The sequence below is a fragment of the Ovis aries genome, chromosome 7 (genome assembly GCF_016772045.2).
Source record: "Ovis aries strain OAR_USU_Benz2616 breed Rambouillet chromosome 7, ARS-UI_Ramb_v3.0, whole genome shotgun sequence".
In the NCBI taxonomy this organism is placed as follows: Eukaryota; Metazoa; Chordata; class Mammalia; order Artiodactyla; family Bovidae; genus Ovis; species Ovis aries.
In genome coordinates this window covers 74,493,645-74,512,102 of record NC_056060.1, presented here as the reverse complement: position 1 = coordinate 74,512,102, position 18,458 = coordinate 74,493,645, and the positions used below count along the sequence as shown (strand labels likewise).

Below are 18,458 nucleotides of genomic sequence, written 5' to 3'. Positions count from 1 at the left end.
TACTCTCTGGCCATTTCAGGAAACTTCTTCCTCCAGCTGGCATTTCAAGGTACCATGTTGCAAGGCGGGCTGAAAGGCCAAGCACCCAGTTGCAGCATCGCTGACATTCATTCCTGCGTTCAACGTGTTCCACTTGGAATTTAGATAAAGGTGCACACGCACACACACACGCACACACACACACAAATATACACACATAATTCCCTAGAAGTTAGTGCTAGGAAGAAGTTCTATCCTTTGGTGAACTAATACATTTGCAGACTTTGGGAATGGGTTTGCTTTTTTGTGCTGATTTCTAAAGTGTTGCCACATTTAGAGTTTATTTTCAGTGACTGTTTCATTCCTGGCTTTCAATACAACAAACTCGCCTCTTTGTATGGGTTCAACTCCTATATGTAAATAGGTTACTGTAAATTGACACAAACCCCAGATAAATTTTAGGCCTACCTGTTGGTTGAGTAATAGAAAAAGAAGTAATTTTTCTTATATATTTGTTTTAATTAGACTCACATTAGAAGAGAAGAATTGATAGAAATTGTGTGTATTTGAGTGTAGAAGAGGAGTTCTTGGGAATTGTAAATGCATTCACATTGAACAGGCATTTTTCTTTGAGTGTCTACTAGTTGTTAATTTTGGTTGCAGTCCCTTCTTGTTTTGAGCACTCTGTAAAAGTCTAGAATTTCAAGTCTCAGATTCTTAGTACATCTATTATATATACAGCATAAATATATTTTAGTGTAATGGGTATATATCTGGAGGAGTTGCTTATTCCAGCATGTTTAAAAATTTTTGACAATTCCAGAAGTCAAATTATTTACCATAAAGGAGTTCTAATGGGAATCTTTTCTGCCATGTGAATAAAACTTTTTCACACTACTTGAAAGTAACTGTCTTTTGGTGGATTGTCCTGTCAAGAGTTCCTCTATGTGGTAGTATGACCATTTAAGCAGTGAATACAACTAAATTAGCCTATTTATTTGTGGAGACTAAGACCATAATTTCTGTTTCCCTTTATTCTTGTTGAGGCTTCTGCAGTGTAAAAACTTGAACCTACTGAGGATGAGAGAAAAATCCAGGTATCTTAGCTTATTTCTAACAAGGTAGCTATTTAGGTAATCACTAGAATCCCAATTCACGTGAAGATCTACCAAAGAATTTGAACTTCTACTTATTTGAGAAATTGTATATGCTAAGACATTATGTGTCCTTAACATCAGTAGAAAACTGTCAAATGTTATTATGAAGTCAGAGGAAGTAGATGTTTATGGGGTTCTGTGGACTAACAAATATAAATGTGCTGAGTTTTCATTCATGTTAGGTATTTTTTAATTGAATTTTCTTTAAGAGACCCACAGAATTTTCCACTTCTAAATTTTTATTTTCCCTTTGTACTCAGATCATTCCACCTTAGTTGAATATTAAAGTCCTTCCCATGTGTCTCCCAACCCCACTGCCTCTGACACAGGAAGACAAGTTGTGGTCCATTAGCCACACGTGTACCATCAATATAAAGCAGCAAGCCCCAAAGGACATCTCTTTCAAGATGTCCTTGGTATCAAACGGAATATTTTTCTTTTGTTATCAAATAATAGTCTGCTTGAAACTACTACTTTTATTTTTATTTAGCACTGGTTTATGGGTAAATGGGCTTCCCTGGTACCTCAGCTGGTAAGAAATCTACGTGCAGTGCAGGAGACCCTGATTCAATTCCTGGGTCAGGAAGATCCCCTGGAGGAAGGGATAGGCTACCCACGCTACTATTCTTGTTCTTCCCTGGTGGCTCAGCTGGGTTCGATCCCTGGGTTGGGAAGATCCCCTAGAGAAAGGAACAGCTACCCACTCCAGTATTCTGGCCTGGAGAATTCCATGGACTATATAGTCCTTGGGGTTGCAAAGAGTCTGACACGAGTAAGTGACTTTCACTTTTTCACTTTCACTGTGGATTAATGGGGTGTAAAAGTAAATTTCCATGAGTAGTTTTGTTTGATATATTGTTTTGATATTTTAATATCCAACTCATATACCTACTAGATTGACAACTCATATACCCAGTTGGTTGAATTAAAATCTTTTAAACCTGTCTTAGTATCTTACTCATAAATCAGTGTCAATCCATAGTTACTTACAGGATAAATGAAATAGGTCTTGTTGATATTTTAAAGTCCTGCCTCACTATTCTGTATAATTCATCTTAAAGTAGAACTTTAATTAGGGTGTCCTTTATAAAGTAAGGGCTTCCCTGATAGCTCAGTTGGTAAAGAATCTGCCTACAATGCAGGAGACCTGGATTCGATCCCTGGGTTAGGAAGATCCCCTGGAGAAAGGAAAGGCTACCCACTCTAGTATTCTGGCTTGGAGAATTCCATGGACAGTATAGTCCATGGGGGTCACAAAGAGTTGGGCACGACTGAGAGACTGTCACTTTATAAAGTATTTTACCTTATTGTCTCTATGTTTCTCATATTTCTTTTCTAAAAATTTGTTTGATTTCTACAGCCTGTGAAGTAAATAAAAATATTCTAACCTTGCCCGCCCTCAACCCCAAATGAGATGGTTGGCTATGACACTTGCTGGAGAAAGCAATCAGACCTAGTTCTTTACAGTGGCTTTAGGAATTCTCTTTTCCCATGAGGTACATATGTTCTGATTTTTGTGAGTAGCAGCATTCATCAGGGCTTAAAATACCATGTGATATAAGTTCTCCCTCCATTTTTGAAATGTGAATTTACACTTAAAATACTATGTATTTTAATAAGGAAACAGTGCTAACTTCAGTATTTAGGGATGTGTTCTTGGGCTCAGGTGACAGCTTCTGCAAAATAGGATTAATTTCTAAGGAATCCTCTTATGCTACTTGGGGAAGTGGACATGTGCGTGTGTGCACATGTGTGCCCATGACTTCTCTGAGTTTCACAAAAGAGTAAAGAGCCAAACTACTTACCTGTCAGTGCAGGACTTGTTGGACTTTTTGTTTTTGGCCCCAGAGATATTTTAAAACTAACTTTTCTCAGTATCAAATGTCCTTAAACCCATCAGTTACAGTTTCCAATAACTCGTTATCCTGGGAAGAGTGATTTGGTGATTGGCTCGAGGGGCATTCAGTGAGTAAGCATTCCTTGTGCCTCTGCTGTGTTCAGGGCATGCGTATCCTTACTGGACAGTTGCAGCAAGCTGCCTGGGAAAGGCCAGAGCAGGGGAGGGCTGGGGTTTCCTATAGGCTTTGGCACCTTTGGCACTGTGCCTCTCCAAGTGAAAGGCCTCTCCAAAGTGGCCTTTCCCTTAGAAGTGACTCCTAAGGGGCATGATATTTTATCATTTAAACTGTACACTTTCAGAAATTCTAGACTGGTTGCTGAAGATACCATGCTTGTTTGCTAAAGTGTGCAGTGTGCGTACTTGTAACTTTGTATAGTGAGTTTGCAGGAATGTGCAGGATGCTGGTGAGTGGCCATCATAGCACCAAATGGGAAAGACTTTACCAATTTGGCACCCACTGGTGTCAGTTCACTGAACTCTACAGAGGCCCTTTCTCCAAACACTACCGTCTCTGGAAATGTCCTGGGTTGGGATTGGAGGAAGGATGAGGGACTAGCCAGTTCTTTGAAGATCTCAGGTCCCCTTCAGGGGCTGCTCCAGAGACTGAAAATGAAACTTTCATGATTTCACTTTTACCACAGCTGCCCTTTGCTGTGTACTGCAGGCTTTTAGAAGCAAATGAAACTTTCATGACAAAATCATCTAACTGCTTGCTTGTCAAGGGCTTATCATAGTTCTATGACTGATGATAATGTACCCTTTTTGGGGCGGAGCAGTGAGGTGGAATAATATGTGTCTGGCTGGGGTGAATTGAAGCTGGTATTTTCTTGATGCAGTTCAAGTAATTTACTTCAAAAGTATGCTTATACAGTTCATTTCCATAAGGAGTGCTCAAAAGAATTTTGATTATATGGTCCAATGTTTGTCTAAAGCTTTTGCTTAAAAATAATCTTTGACAAGCCAAAATTACTACGTCTTCATTTCTACCTTTCTTTCCTGATTCTGATCTATCTTCTGTAATTTTGATTTCTTTGTATGTCATAGTAGCTTTTATTCAAACTACATTTAAATGTCTGTTCATTGCCCCACCAGTTTCTAACTGACCACCAGGATGTGAGAGTTAAGCTCTAGATATAAAGTGTTATTTCTTTTTGGAATATTTGCTTCTGTTATGTTCAGTCTTTTCTCATTAATACTTGAGAGTCTTTTGATGAGAACATGAACTGTCTCTTTTTAGTAAAATATGTCACATTTTGAGGGTTGGCTGAAATAGTTTAGATTGAAAATAAACAGAAATGGTTTTCCTTTAAGAAAACATTTGGTGAACAGGTAGAAGGAAAATGTACTTCCAGTGCACACTGTTGCCTAAATAGTATTTATTCAGATATTTGGTTCAGGGACTTATAGGAAATGCCCTGTTTTCCTTATATAAAAATTATTCTGGTAATTTCATATTTCTGGGTGTGCTCTCATTACTACCTTTTTAAAGGGTATATTAGATGAAATTTGAGATTAAAAAGAAAATACTCCTTACTTTTGATGGTTACCCGAAGCTATATGTTTCTTACATTTCCAAATGGACTTTTGTAGGGATGAAGGGAAATGTGTTGAAGGAATTCTAGAAATCTTTGACATGCTCCTGGCAACGACTTCAAGGTTTCGTGAGTTAAAACTCCAACACAAAGAATATCTCTGTGTCAAGGCCATGATCCTCCTCAACTCCAGTAAGTAACCACACAGCTGGGCCATGTTTTATGGGGGAGAGATGCTGTTTCTAGAGTCGTCATGGTATTTTATTTAAAAAGGGGAAAATGGCTTTCTTTCTCACTTCTCTGTTTCATTTATAGGGATTTAAATTGTACTTAACTTTTGGTAATTTGAATATAAATTATTCATTAGGTGAATTACTGGTGGTAGTTTAAAAAGTGGCTCAAGCCACTCCACCGGAAAAGGAAAAAATGAACTTTAAAATGTTTGCCTTGCATCGTTTTGTGTGTTTTTGACATTCTGATTTATTTTATTGTGGTGTCACTGACATATTGGGCTTCCCAGGTGACTCAGTGGCAAAGAATCTGCCTGACAATGCAGGAGATGCAGGAGACTCAGGTTTGATCCATGGGTCAAGAAGATCCCCTGGAGGAGGAAATGGCAACTCCAATTTATTTATTTATTTTTTAAGTAAAGATGCTTCAGTATTCTTGCCTTGGAAATTCCATGAACAGAGGAGCCTGGTGGGCTGCAGTCCATTGGGTCACAAAGAGTCAGATAGAACTTAGTGACTAAGTCCCCACACAACTGACATAACGTGGTATTATTTAACACGTACAACATAAATGATTTGAATTTGTGTAATTGAGAGATGATCACATTAAGTGTGTATGTCAATTCCAATCTCGCAGTTTATCGCCCTCCCCCCATATGGTAAGTTTGTTTTCTACATCTATGACTCTATTTCTGTTTTGAATTAATAAGTTCATTTGTATCATTTTTTAAGATTTCACATATAAGCAATTTAATATTTGTCTTTCTCTGGATGAGAGGATGAGATGGCTGGATGGCATCGCTGACTCGATGGACATGAGTTTGAGTGAACTCTGGGAGATGGTGATGGACAGGGAGGCCTGGCGTGCTGCAGTTCACGGAGTCGCAAAGAGTCAAACACGACTGAGCAACTGAACTGACTTAGTATGATAATCTCTAGGTCCATCCATGTTGTTGTAAACGGTGTTATTTCGTTCTTTTTAGTGGCTGAGTAATATTCTGTTGTATATGTGCACCATTTCTTCTTTATCCATTCATCTGTAGATGGGCATCTAGGCTGTTTCCGTGTCTTAGCTATTGTAAATAGTGCTGCAGTGAACATTGGGGTTGCATGTGTTTGTTTGAATTATGGTTTTCTCCAGATATGTGCCCAGGAGTGGAATTACAGGATCATATGGTAGTTCTATTTTTATTTTTTAATGAACCTCTGTACTGTTCTCCCATACAGATGCTATAACGATTTATGTTTGCAGCAACAGTGTAGGGGAGTTTCCTTTTCTCCACACTCTCTCCAGCATGTATTATTTGTAGACTTTTTGATGATGGCCTTTCTGACTAGTGTGAGGTGATACTTCATTGTAGTTTTGATTTCGATTTCTCTGATAATTAGTGGTGTTGAACATCTTTTCATGTGCTTTCTGGCCATCTGTATGTCTTCTCTGGAGAAATGTCTGTTTATATCTTCTGTTCATTTTTCAGTTGAGCTGTTTGTTTTTCTTTGATATTGAGCTTCATGAACTGCTTGTATATCTTGGAGATTAATCCCTTGTTGGTTGCTTCATTTGCAAATATTTTCTCCCATTCTGTGGGTTGTCTTTTTGTTTATGGTTTTCTTTGATGTGCAGAAGCTTTTAGGTTTAATTTGGCCCAAATTAAATTTAAGTAAACAAATTTGTTTTTGCTTTTATTTTCATTACTCTAGGAGGCGAATCAAAAAAGATATTGCTGGGATTTATGTCAGAGAATGTTCTGCTTAGGGCTTCCCAGGTGGTGCTAGTGGTAAAGAACCCACCTGCAATTCAGGAGACAGAAGAGATATAGGTTTGATCCCTGTGTCAGGAAGATCCCCTGGAGAAAGGCATGCCAGTCCCCTTCAGTATTCTTGCCTGGAGAGTCCCATGAACAGAGGAGCCTGGTGGGCTGCAGTCCAGTTACAAAGAGTTGGACATGACTTAGCATGAACGCATGTGTTCTGCTTATATTTTTCTCCAAGAGTTTTACAGTGTCCAGCCTTACATATAGATCTTTGATCCATTTCAAATTTATTTTTGTGTATGGTGTTAGAAAGTGTCCTAATTTCACTTTTTTACATGTAGCTGTCCAGTTTTCCAGCACCACTATTGAAGATACTGTCTTTTCTCCATTGTATTTTCTTGCCTCCTTTGTCATGGATTAGTTGACCATAAGTCCCTGAGTTTATTTCTGGGCTTTCTATCTTGTTTCGTTGGTTTACATTTCTGTTTTGTGTCAGTACTATACTATTTGATTGCTGTGGCTTTGTAGTGTAGTTTGAGGTCAGGGAGTCTGATTCCTCTAGCTTTGTTGTACTTTCTCAGGATTTCTTTGGTTATTCAGGGTGTTTTGTGTTTCTGTATAAATTTTGGAATTTGTTTGTTCCAGTTCTGTGAAAGATATCATTGGTAATTTGATAGGGATTACCTTGGGTCATCTTGACAGTATTGATTCTTATGATACAAGAATCCTTCTATATGGATAGTTGTGCCATGCTTAGTTGCTCAGCTGTGTCTGACTCTGCGACCCTATGGACTGTAGCTCACCAGGCTATCTGTTCATGGGGATTCTCCAGGAAAGAATACTGGAATGGGTCACCACGCCCTCCTCCAGGGTATCTTCCCAACCCAGGGTTAGAACCCAGGTCTCCTGCATTGCAAGCGGATTCTTTACCCTCTGAGCCACCAGGGACACCCATGAATACTGGAGGGAGTAGCCTATCCCTTCTCCAGGGGATCTTCCTGACCTAGGAATCGAACTGGGATCTCCTGCATTGCAGACAGATTCCCTGCAGCTGAGTACTAGGGAATCTCTATGGATAGTTACTTTCATAAAATTAAAAAAAAAAAATTGAAAAGTACTAAGCCCTAGTATTTTATTGTTATATTCAGTTGATTTAAACTTACTCTATTAGTTGCTGTAAGAGTTTCCAAATGCTTACCCTCAATTTTTACTTCTCTCTTTGTGTACTGGTAACAGGTCATACTTTGTGTAACTCTGGTATTGAGCAGGAAGTATTGTCTGGGAGATAATTGGATCAGGGTACAGGGACAGGGTGAGGGGAAGAAGTTAGGTCTTAAAGGAGGGGAGTGGGGGAATGAAGAAATTTGAAGGTCATGTGAAGCTCAGAAACCCTGAAGACAACTTTAGGTACTTCCTTGTTGGTTCTCAATCTGGCCTTACTTATAAGACAAGACATTTCCCCTGAACCCAATGCACTCTCTATGCCATATCTAGAAAACAAACATTTGTGAGTAGAAATAGTAAATCATTGGACAAGTGAAAATTGTAGGGGAAGTCAAGAAAACTGCTAAATGTTTTGGGGCTTTTATCACTTTCTTGACATTGACTGTTACCATTCACCTTCTATAGAATAATTTGAGGACGCGGCTTACATCAGTGATTAAGTTGATGTGCATGTAGGTAATGACCAAGTGGGACATTTGAAACTGATTGTGGAAGGAAATCAGCTTTTTCAGATCTTGTCTTTGAATCTACCTACTTACATTATCTCAAATGTTTGCTGTTGTTTGTCTCTGTTAAAGGGAAGATTTCCTTGGAAAGTTCATTTGTACCTTGGCACAAGAGAATTATGAAATGCCAAATTATGGGACTTCTGTCACTTGCAGAAATAACTTAGGACTCTTTTTCTGTGTAGCAGAGTGCTCCTTGGAAAGCAGTTGCTTCTTGTTAGAACACTTTGATGTGTAAAGGCTTCTGTTTGGCGAGGCTCCTTACAGACGTTTTAGCCTCTGAGACATCATATTGTGTTGTTAGGAAGCTAGAAGCATCATCTGTGCAAATGGGAAAGATTAAGGCTGCGGTATTCCTCCTGCAGCGTCTCACAGAGCTGCCATGTGGAGGGAATTACAGAGGGTGAGGCCGGCATGTGATGTAATTTTCACTCATGGTGGTAAATGGGTAGAGTTTGTTTACAGTAAACCCAAATTTAAGAAATCTTCTTTAAAAAGTTTTTTTGGCCTGGTGGTCAAAGTGAATATATTCTTTTCAAAGTGAATATATTCTTTATTTATATTTTTTTTTTAAGCTGTGGCACATGGCATGTCAGATCTTCATTCCCTGACCAGTGATCAAACCTGGTCCCCTGCAGGGAAAGCACAGAGTCTAAACTCTGGATCATCAGGAAAGTCCCAAAAGTGAATTTATTCTGTTCAGCATTACTGTTTAGAAAATGGGGTTCTCATTCTATTGGAAAATTTCCACTGTTAGGAGAGGTCTTTGCTAGATTTTAAGCATTGCAAGTTACAGGCTATTTTTCCTTTTGATTATTTATAACATTAACTTGAAAACAAATACAGGGGCAGAATCCACTCAGGCACCTTAAATTTAAGAAACCCTACAGAATATATAAAACAGACACAGGCCACAAAGGACAGTGATTCCCAAGAGAAGAGACAGAAAATGAGTCCTTTGATCGACCAGTTTACTGCCTAGAGCCAGTTTCCAGGTTGTAACACAGGAAGAAGTGACCCAAGTGGATACCAGGGGTCTTCCTGAACTGAGGGGACAGAGTTGTGAGTTTGGGGAGGCTAAGGCAGCTAGGATTTGCAGGGGACAGTACTGGCGAGCAAAGAGCTGGCCAGAGAGGCTTTCGAGATCTCCAGAGGGTTCCTTTCAGGTCTTCAGCTGAATATCAATTTCATGCTTATTATGATAATAGCTAAGGACAGGGAAAGAATCATCAGAAAGAAGGAGGCAGAACAACCCCTAGAAGTTCACACAGGGCCAGGAATAGTTCATGTTCTCACCAGCCACAGGGAAAAACTTGAGCTCTACTGGATGTTGGCTGAAACAACACTCAGAAAGGTGTTGTTTCAGGAGTGAGGTAACACGAGCCCTAGAATAAAGGCTGCTCTGGTCCTACCAAATGAAACTTAAAAACAGGTCTGAAGGATCAAACTATTGCCAAGTAACTTAACTGCACCCAAGAATAAAGTGCCAGACAATTTAAAGGAATAGAAGAATATACAATACCTAACAGGGTAAATCAATCAAATGTTGGCAGGCATGCAAAGAAGCAGAAAATATGACTTAAAATGAGGGAAATGACAATAACTGGAAAAGATGCCAGATGATGCAGATGATAAAATTAGTCAACAAGGACATTAAAACAATTATTATAACTATATTCCTTATTTCTGAGGAGTACTAGAGAGGGAAAAAGCTGGCCAGAGAGGCTTTCAAAATCTGCAGAGGGTCCCCTTCAGGTCTTCAGCTGAATATCAGTTTTGTGCTTATTGTAGTACTAACCAAGGACAGGGCAAGAGTCACCAGAAAGAGGAAAGCATGAACAGGTTGGAAGAGACATAGAAAATATGAAACACACTCAAACTGAATTTCTAAATGTGAAAAGTATGTTTAGATGGATTTACATCCTAGGAAGATCCTCTGGAGAAGGGAAAGGCTACCCACTCCAGTATTCTGGCCTGGAGAATTCCATGGACTGTATAGTTCATGGGGTCACAAAGAGACACGACTGAACGACTTTCACTTTCACATCCGATTAGGCATTGCAGAAGAAAAAAATAGTGGGTGTTAAGTGATAGCAATAGAAACTATCAAAAAAGAATGGAAAGAAGAAAAGTTTAAAAAAATGAACAGATTATTAGGAAGCTATGGGACAACTACAGTTATTAATATATGTGAATTTGGAGTCCCTGAAAGCAGAGGGGTAAAAAAATACTTGAAACAATGGTTGAAATTTTTTGAAATTTAATGAAAATTATAAACACACTGGGATTTCTTTTTCCTAAAGAAAAATCAGTTGGATTGATTTTCTGAATATTCATTGGAAAGACCGATGCTGAAATTGAAGCTCCAGTACTTTGGCTACCTGATGCAAAGAGCCGACTCATTGGAAAAGACCCTGATGCTGGGAAAGATTGAAGGCAAAAGGAGAAGAGGGTGGCAGACAATGAGATGGTTATATAGCATCACTGACTCAATGGACATGAATTTGAGCAAACTCGGGGAGACGGTGAAGGACAGGGAAGCCTGGTGTGCTGCAGTCCATGGGGGCACAAAGAGCTGGACATGACTTAGTGACTGAACAACAATAAACACACAAATCCAAGAAGCTTGATGCATCCCAAGAACAGGAAACATGAAGAAGACCACACTAAGGCACATCATTTTCAAGTTGCTTAAAATCAGTGATAAAGAGAAGAATCTTAAAAGCAACTAGAGAATAAAGATATTACATACAGAGGAACAAAGAAGAGGGTGACATCAAATTTCTGTTCTGATGCAAGTGGATGGGGCAAGGGAGCACATTTTCAAAGTACTTTTAGAAAAAAATTGTTAAAGTAGAATTCCTTTTAGTATACATGCTGCCAAAGCGAGCACTAAAGTAGAATTCCTTACACAATGAGAATGCCTTTCAAAACACGAAGGCAGGGGACTTCCCTGGCAGCCCAGTGGTTAAGACTTTGTCTTCCAGTGCAGGGAGTATGGGTTTAATCCCTGGTCAGGCAGCTAAGATCCCACATGCCTCACAGCCGAAAAACCAAAACATAAAAATGAAAGAAATATTGTAACAAATGTAATAAAACTTTAAAAAATGGCCCATATAAAAAGAAAAATTGAAAAAAATGAAGGCAAAATAAAAACTAAAAATAAAATATTTTCAGACATACAAAAACTCAAAGTATTTATCACTAGCATTATAATATTAGTGGAAGTCTTTCAAGCAGGAGGAAAATGATACCAGATGTAAATATGGATCCATGCAAAGGAATAAAGAGGTCCTGCAGATGATAACAATGTCGGTAAATATAAATATAATGAATTTATCTTATTATTTAAGACTCTTTACTTTCATTTAAAAGATAATCTAATGTTTATAGCAAAAAACAATCATATATTGTGGGTTTATATAGAAGAAAAAGAGATGAAAAGACCACAAAGGGAGAGAACAAATGGAACTGTAGGGTGGTATAAGGTTTTTATTTTGCACATGAAATACTATAGTAGTACTTGAAGGTAAACTGTAGTAAGTTAAAATGCAATCACAAACCCAAATGCAACCATGAAAATAACAAAGAATTAGAGCTAATACCAACAATGGTGATAAAATGGGACCATAAAAATTAGCCAAAAAGAAGCAAAAAAGGCAGTATAAAGCATAGATAGGACAAACAGAAAACAATAAACAAGATGGTAAATTCTTAATCCTAACAATAATTATATTAAACCTCAATTAAAAGGAGAACATTTTCAGATTGGATAAACAGCACAACTGTTTACTACTAACTAGAAGCTCATTTAAAGATAGAAATTAATGGTAAAGGGTGGGGAAAGATATTACATTCTAAGACTAATCAAGAGAAAGCTGGAGTGGCTATATTAATGTTAGAAAAAAGTAAATTTTAGAGCAAAATTTCTAGGAATAAAGAAGTTATTTCGTAATGATAAATGAGTCAGTTTGTCAAGAAGATGTAAATACCCTAAACATTTATGCACCAAATAAGAGAACCTCAAACATTATGAAGTAAAATCTGATAAAACTGCAGGGAGGGGACTTCCTTGGTGGTCCAGTAGTTAAGAATCTGCCTTCCATTACAGGGGACACGGGTTTGATCCATGGTCTGGGAACTAAAATCCTACATGCCCTGGGGCAACCACTGAGCCTGCACTTCACAACTGGAGAAGCCCCCACACTCCACAAGACCCAGTGCAGCCAAAAGAAATAAAAAGAAAACTCATCAAAATTTTAAAAAAAGCCTCAGGGAGAAATGAACAAATCCTTTATTATAGTTGGATATTAATGCCCCTTAATAATCAATAGAACAAGTAGACAGAAAATCAGCAAGTGTAGAGAAGGCTTGAATAACACTGCCAGCCAACTTTACCTAATTGACATTTTAAAAGCACTCAACCCCCAAACAGCAGAAGACACATATTTTGTAAGTGTTCATTGAACATTTACCAGGATAGACCATATTCTGAGCCATTAAATAAATCTGAATATATTTAAAAGAATTTAACTCATACAAAGTATTTTCTCTGACACTATGGAACTAAATTAGAAATTAGAAAGATCTTGGAAAACTTCCCAACACTTGGAAACCAAATAACATATATCTAAATAATCTGTAGATCACAGGAAAAATAATCAAAATTAGCATTTTGAACTAGCTGAAATGAAAGTAGAACACAGCCAAATTTGGGGGTTGCAACTTACTCAACAGTTGAGGGAAATTTATAGCATTCAAGGCTCATATTCCAATAAAAGGAACCTCTCAAAATTTTTCTTGTTTCCTGAGGTAAGCTTATATTGCTATAAACTTCCTTCTTAGAATTATTTTTGTGGCATCCAATAGATTTCAAATCATGTGTTTCCATTTTCATTTGTCTCCAGGTATATTTTTATTTCCTCTTTGATTTCTTCAGTGACCCATTGATTTTTTAGTAGTAGCTGTTTAGACTCCATGTGTTTGTGTTTTTTTGCACTTTTTTCTTGTTATTGATTTCTATTCTCACAATGTTATAGCCAAAAGATGTTTGATATAATTTGAATTTTCTTAAATTTATTAAAACTGTTTTCTGGCCTAGCCTGTGATCCATCCTGGAGAATGTTCTGTGTGTACTTAATGAGAATATATATTCTGGTATTTATGTACACCAATGTTCACTGAGGGCTTACCTAGTGGCTCAGTGGTAAAGAATCCACCTGCCAATGGAGGAGACATGGATTCAATCCCTGGTTTGGAAAGATCCCCTAGAGAAAGAAATGGCAACTTACCCCAGTATTGTTGCCTGGGAAATCCCATGGACAGAGGAGTCTGGCAGGCTATAGTCCATGGGGTCAAAAAAAGAGTCAGACACAACTTAGCGACTAAACAAAACAAAACAAATGTTCACTGGAGCCTTATTTACAATAGCCAAGATATCAAAGCAACCTAAGTGTCCATCAATAGATAAGTGAATAAAAAAATGTCATGTATATGAGTGTGTGTATATATATACATATATATATGTATATATATACACACATAGTAGAATATTACCCATATATTAAAAATTGAAATCCTGCTATTTGCAACAACATAGAAAGATCTAGAGGGCATTAAACTAAGTGACATAAATTAGAGAAAGAGAAATACTGTATGATCTCACTTATATGTCGAATTTAAAAAGCAAAACACAAAAATAAACTAAATGCATACTGAGGACAAACAGGTGGTTGGTGGAGGCAAAAGAGCATGAAATAACATGTGAAAGGAATTAAGAGGTACAAACCTGCAGTTATTAAATAAAGCAAGCCATGGGGAAGCAATATATAACATTAGGAATATGGTCAATAATATTGTAATATCTTTCTATGGAGACAGATGGTTACTCAACTTATTGTGGTGATCATTTCATAATGTACACAAATGCCAAGTCGCTATGCAGTACACTTGAACCTGACTTAGAATTGTGTGTCAACTATATTTCAATTAGAAATCAAGGTCTGAAGCGAAAGACTTCAGCTTTCAACCTTAAAGAGACTTAGGAAAAGAAGAGAAAATGGAATCCCAAGTAAGCAGAAGAAAAGAAATAATAAAGGCTATAGTGGAAAACAATGGAACAGAAAATAGAAAATAATAGATGAAAATTAAGAAAGTCAAAAGCTTATTCTTTGAGAAGATCAATAAAACTGATAAGCCTCTAGCCAGACTGATCATAATAAAGGAAAGAAGACACAAATTACCAATATTAGTAGTGGGACATATAACGTTGTTATTCTTCAGATATTAAAAAGAATAATAAGATAATATTATAAACACTTTATGGCAATTCACTTGAATATTAGAAGAAATGGACAAATTATTTGGAAGATACAAATTATTGAAGCTCAATCAAAAAGAAACTTAAAAACTCTGAATAACTATTTATCTATCAAAGACACTGAAGTTTTAGTTTAAGACCTTCACACAAAGAAAACTCCAGGCACAGATGACTTTTCTGGAAGAATTCTACCAAACATTTAAGAAATAAATAATACCAAGTTTATACGTATTAAAACTGAGGAGCCAAGAATAACTTTCCAACTCATTACTCTGACAGTAACCCAGACCAACATATTAGAAGAAAAGACAGGTGAATATTTCTCATGTACACAGATGAAATAATTCTCAAAGGTTTTTAAAGAGTAGAATCCAATAGTATATAACAAACAAATGTGACTTTTCCAAGAAATACAAGGGTTCTTTAACACTTAAAAATCGATCAGCATAATTTACCATGTTCACAGAGTAATTAATGAAAAATCACATGATTTTTCCAGTAAGTGCAAAGGAAAGCATTTGACAAAATCTATGCCCATTCTTGCTAAAAACTCTCAACAAACTAGTAAATGGGAAGAAACTTCCTTAACCCAATCAAGGGCATTAATGAAAAACCTATAGCTAATGCTATACTTGTTATCAGGAACAAGGCAAGAATATCCACTGTCATGAATTCTGTTCAGTGTTTTGCTGGAAGTTTCAGTGCCACAAGGCAAAAAAAGAAGTAAAAGTACATCCATCAGCATTATAGAGGTAGAAGTAAAACTCTTTATTTGAAAACATGATAATCTGTGTAGAAAATTGTGTGTGTGCTCAGTTGCACAGTCGTTTCCGACCCTCTGTGACCCCATCCGTGGTCTGTAGCCTGCAAGGCTCCTCTGCTGAGGGAATTTTCCAGGCAGAATACTAGAGTGGGTTGCCATTTCCTACTCCAGGGGATCTTCCTGACCCAGGGATCAAACCCAGGTCTCTTGCATCTCCACATTGGCAGGCAGATTCTTTACCATCTTTCTACCCATGTGAAAACTATTAGTAAGAGCTTACAACAGAGTGAGTTTAACAGGATTGAAGGATATGGTGGTGGTTTAGTTGTTAAGTCGTGTCCGACTCTTTCGATTCCATGGTCTGTTCCCGCCGGGCTCCTCTGTCCATTGGATTCTCCAGGCAAGAATACTGGAGTGGGCTGTCATTTCCTCCTTCAGGGGATCTTTCTGATCGAGGAATTGAACCCAGGTCTCCTGCATTGTAGGATATAGGGGAAATATATAAAAAATAATTTTATCTCTATATGGTAGCAATGAACAGTTGGTATTTGAAATTAAAAATCAATACCGTTTATAATAGCATAAACATTATGAAACCTTAGGATAAATTTGACAAAAGGTGTGAAACTGCACACTGAAAACTGTAAAACATTGCAGAGAGAAATTAAAGAAATTCTAAATAAGTGGGGACAAACGTTAATGGGTTAGCAGGTTCAGTATGTTAAGAGGTCAGACCTCCTCACAAATCTCTAAATTCAACTTGATCCCAAGAAAATCTTAGTGGTAATGAACTAGATACAATGCTTTTGGTCTAGAATAAGGTTATACATGCGAAGAGTTGACTCATTGGAAAAGACTCTGATGCTGGGAGGGATTGGGGGCAGGAGGAGAAGGGGATGACAGAGGATGAGATGGCTGGATCGCATCACCGACTCGATGGACGTGAGTTTGAGTGAACTCCGGGAGATGGAGATGGACAGGGAGGCCTGCCGTGCTGCAATTCATGGGGTCACAAAGAGTCGGACACGACTGAGCGACTGAACTGAAGGTTATACACTCTTACAGTTAATGAGGTGTCTGATCCTTACCAAGCTTAGGAGAAGTACATGTTCCTTTCTGTGGGGAGAGATGGGATGAGGACAGTACCACCTGGACTTCCCTCTCAGCAATCTTCCTCCACCATGCAGAGGTAAGATGTGCGAGCACCTAGAATTGCTGTATTACATATACTCAGTCTTTGATGTGGCTTCTGAAACTCAGAGACAAGAGCAATGTTGCATTTAACACAAACTGTTAAAATATTGTTAAGGTGTTTTAGAAACTTGAAGGTGTTATGTGAGTGTTGTGGTTAACGTAATAACATATCCAAATTAAGAGTCATGGGACCAGCCATTCATCATCCAGAAACCTGAAAACTAGAGAAGTCCTCCCTTGCATAGAATTAGAGGCTACTGAATCTAGGAAACACAGTGGAATCAATCTACAGATAAAAAGTCTTTTGAAATATTTAAAATTAGGAATAAGATCTATTTATCTAAATTATTTTAGGACTTATCAAGCTTTTGTAACTTTTTATTACAAAGTTTTCATAAGGATGAAACTTTTCATTAAATGAAATAGTTAGAACCTGTTTATCCTATTTTGCATAAACAGTATTTTCTTATTTTACATAAAGAAAAATTTTAAGAGATATCAACTCAAGCTCTGGTTCACTCATGACATGGGTGGATAGAGAAGGCCATGGCATGAAAGGATCCACAGAAGGACACTGAAGAGGTCAGATGGGTCTTCTCTTCTTGATGGAGAACATGGACACAGAGCAGTGCGGTCATCAGCCTGCTGGGCCCATGTCACTGTCACCTTTCAACACCAGTCCATGCTCATGGTGCTGGGTCAGGAGGTGGTGATAGAGGAGATGGTTGTATCTTGTTCAGTCACTAAGTTGTGCCCAGCTCTTTGTGACCCCATTGACTGCAGCACATAAGGCTTCCCTGTCCTTCACTCTGTCCTGAAGTTTGTTTAAACTCAAGTCCATTGGGTCAGTGTTGCTGTCCAACCATCTCGTCCTCTGTCACTTCCTTCTCTAATCTTTCCCAGCATCAGGATCTTTTCCAATGAGTTGGCTCTTAGCATCAGGTGGCCAAAGTGTTGGAGCTTCAGCATCAGTCCTTCCAGTGAATATTTAGGGTTGATTTCCTTTAGGACTGACTGGTTTGATCTCCTTGCTGTCCAAGAGAATCTCAAGAGTCCTCCCCAGCAACACAGTTTGAAAGCTTCAATTCTTCAGGACTCAGCCTTCTTTATGGTACAACTCTCACATCCGTACATGACTACTGGAAAAACCATAGCTTTGACTAGATGGACCTTCGTCAGCAAAGTAATGTCTCTGCTTTTTAATATGCTGTCTAGGTTGGTCATAGCTTTCCTTCCAAGGAGCAAGTGTCTTTTTATTTTCATGGCTGCAGTCACTGTCCACAGTGATTTTGGACCTCCCAAAATAAAATCTGTCACTGTTTTCCACTTTTTTCCCATCTATTTGCCGTGAAGTGATGGGACCAGATGCTTCCCGAAAGCCAGAACATTTTTCCTTTGGTCAGTGTTCTGAAAGCTTTATTAAACACTTTATCTGTTCTGATTTATTTGCTTTTGCTCAAGGTGAGCTTATATCTTCATCCTTTGAACCCTAAGGATGTGGCAAATGTTGGGGGGGTGGTTGCCCAGCTCTCCCCATGTGCTGCTCAGAATGTCAGCAGGTGGGCTGGTGGAAGGAGCACACAGCTGTTCCCAGGCGATAAAAAGGAGAGGAAATTGTGTCCTTGACTTTATTTTATTTTCCTTGGTATGTGTGTGGTGTTGTGCCAAGATCTTGACTTTTTTTTCTGTATTTCTTTAGTTTTAGGAAAAGTAATTTGATTCTAAAATGAAATCTGATGTGTTTACTCTTAGGGGCTGGAGGGGATTAATTCTTGCCATTTCTTATGTGTCTGGGCAGTGAGTGTCCTGGGGGTGGGGGCTTTGGGTCTTGTCCCTTGCCCCTCCCAGGGCCTGCCACTTAGCAATTACTGTGTACATACATTTTGATGAGTCAGAGCGT

General features: G+C 38.1%; 1 protein-coding gene across 3 annotated transcripts in view; it reads left to right on the top strand.

The window, feature by feature from the left end:
* The window catches only part of ESR2 (estrogen receptor 2), a 63,766-nt gene that overhangs the window by 33,522 nt on the left and 11,786 nt on the right, over positions 1 to 18,458 (top strand). For all 3 annotated transcript variants that reach the window (XM_042251939.2, XM_060417768.1, NM_001009737.1), the window contains one exon: positions 4,627 to 4,760. In XM_042251939.2, coding sequence (XP_042107873.1) covers positions 4,627 to 4,760 — 134 coding nt within the window. The remainder of the gene's footprint in view (positions 1 to 4,626; positions 4,761 to 18,458) is intronic.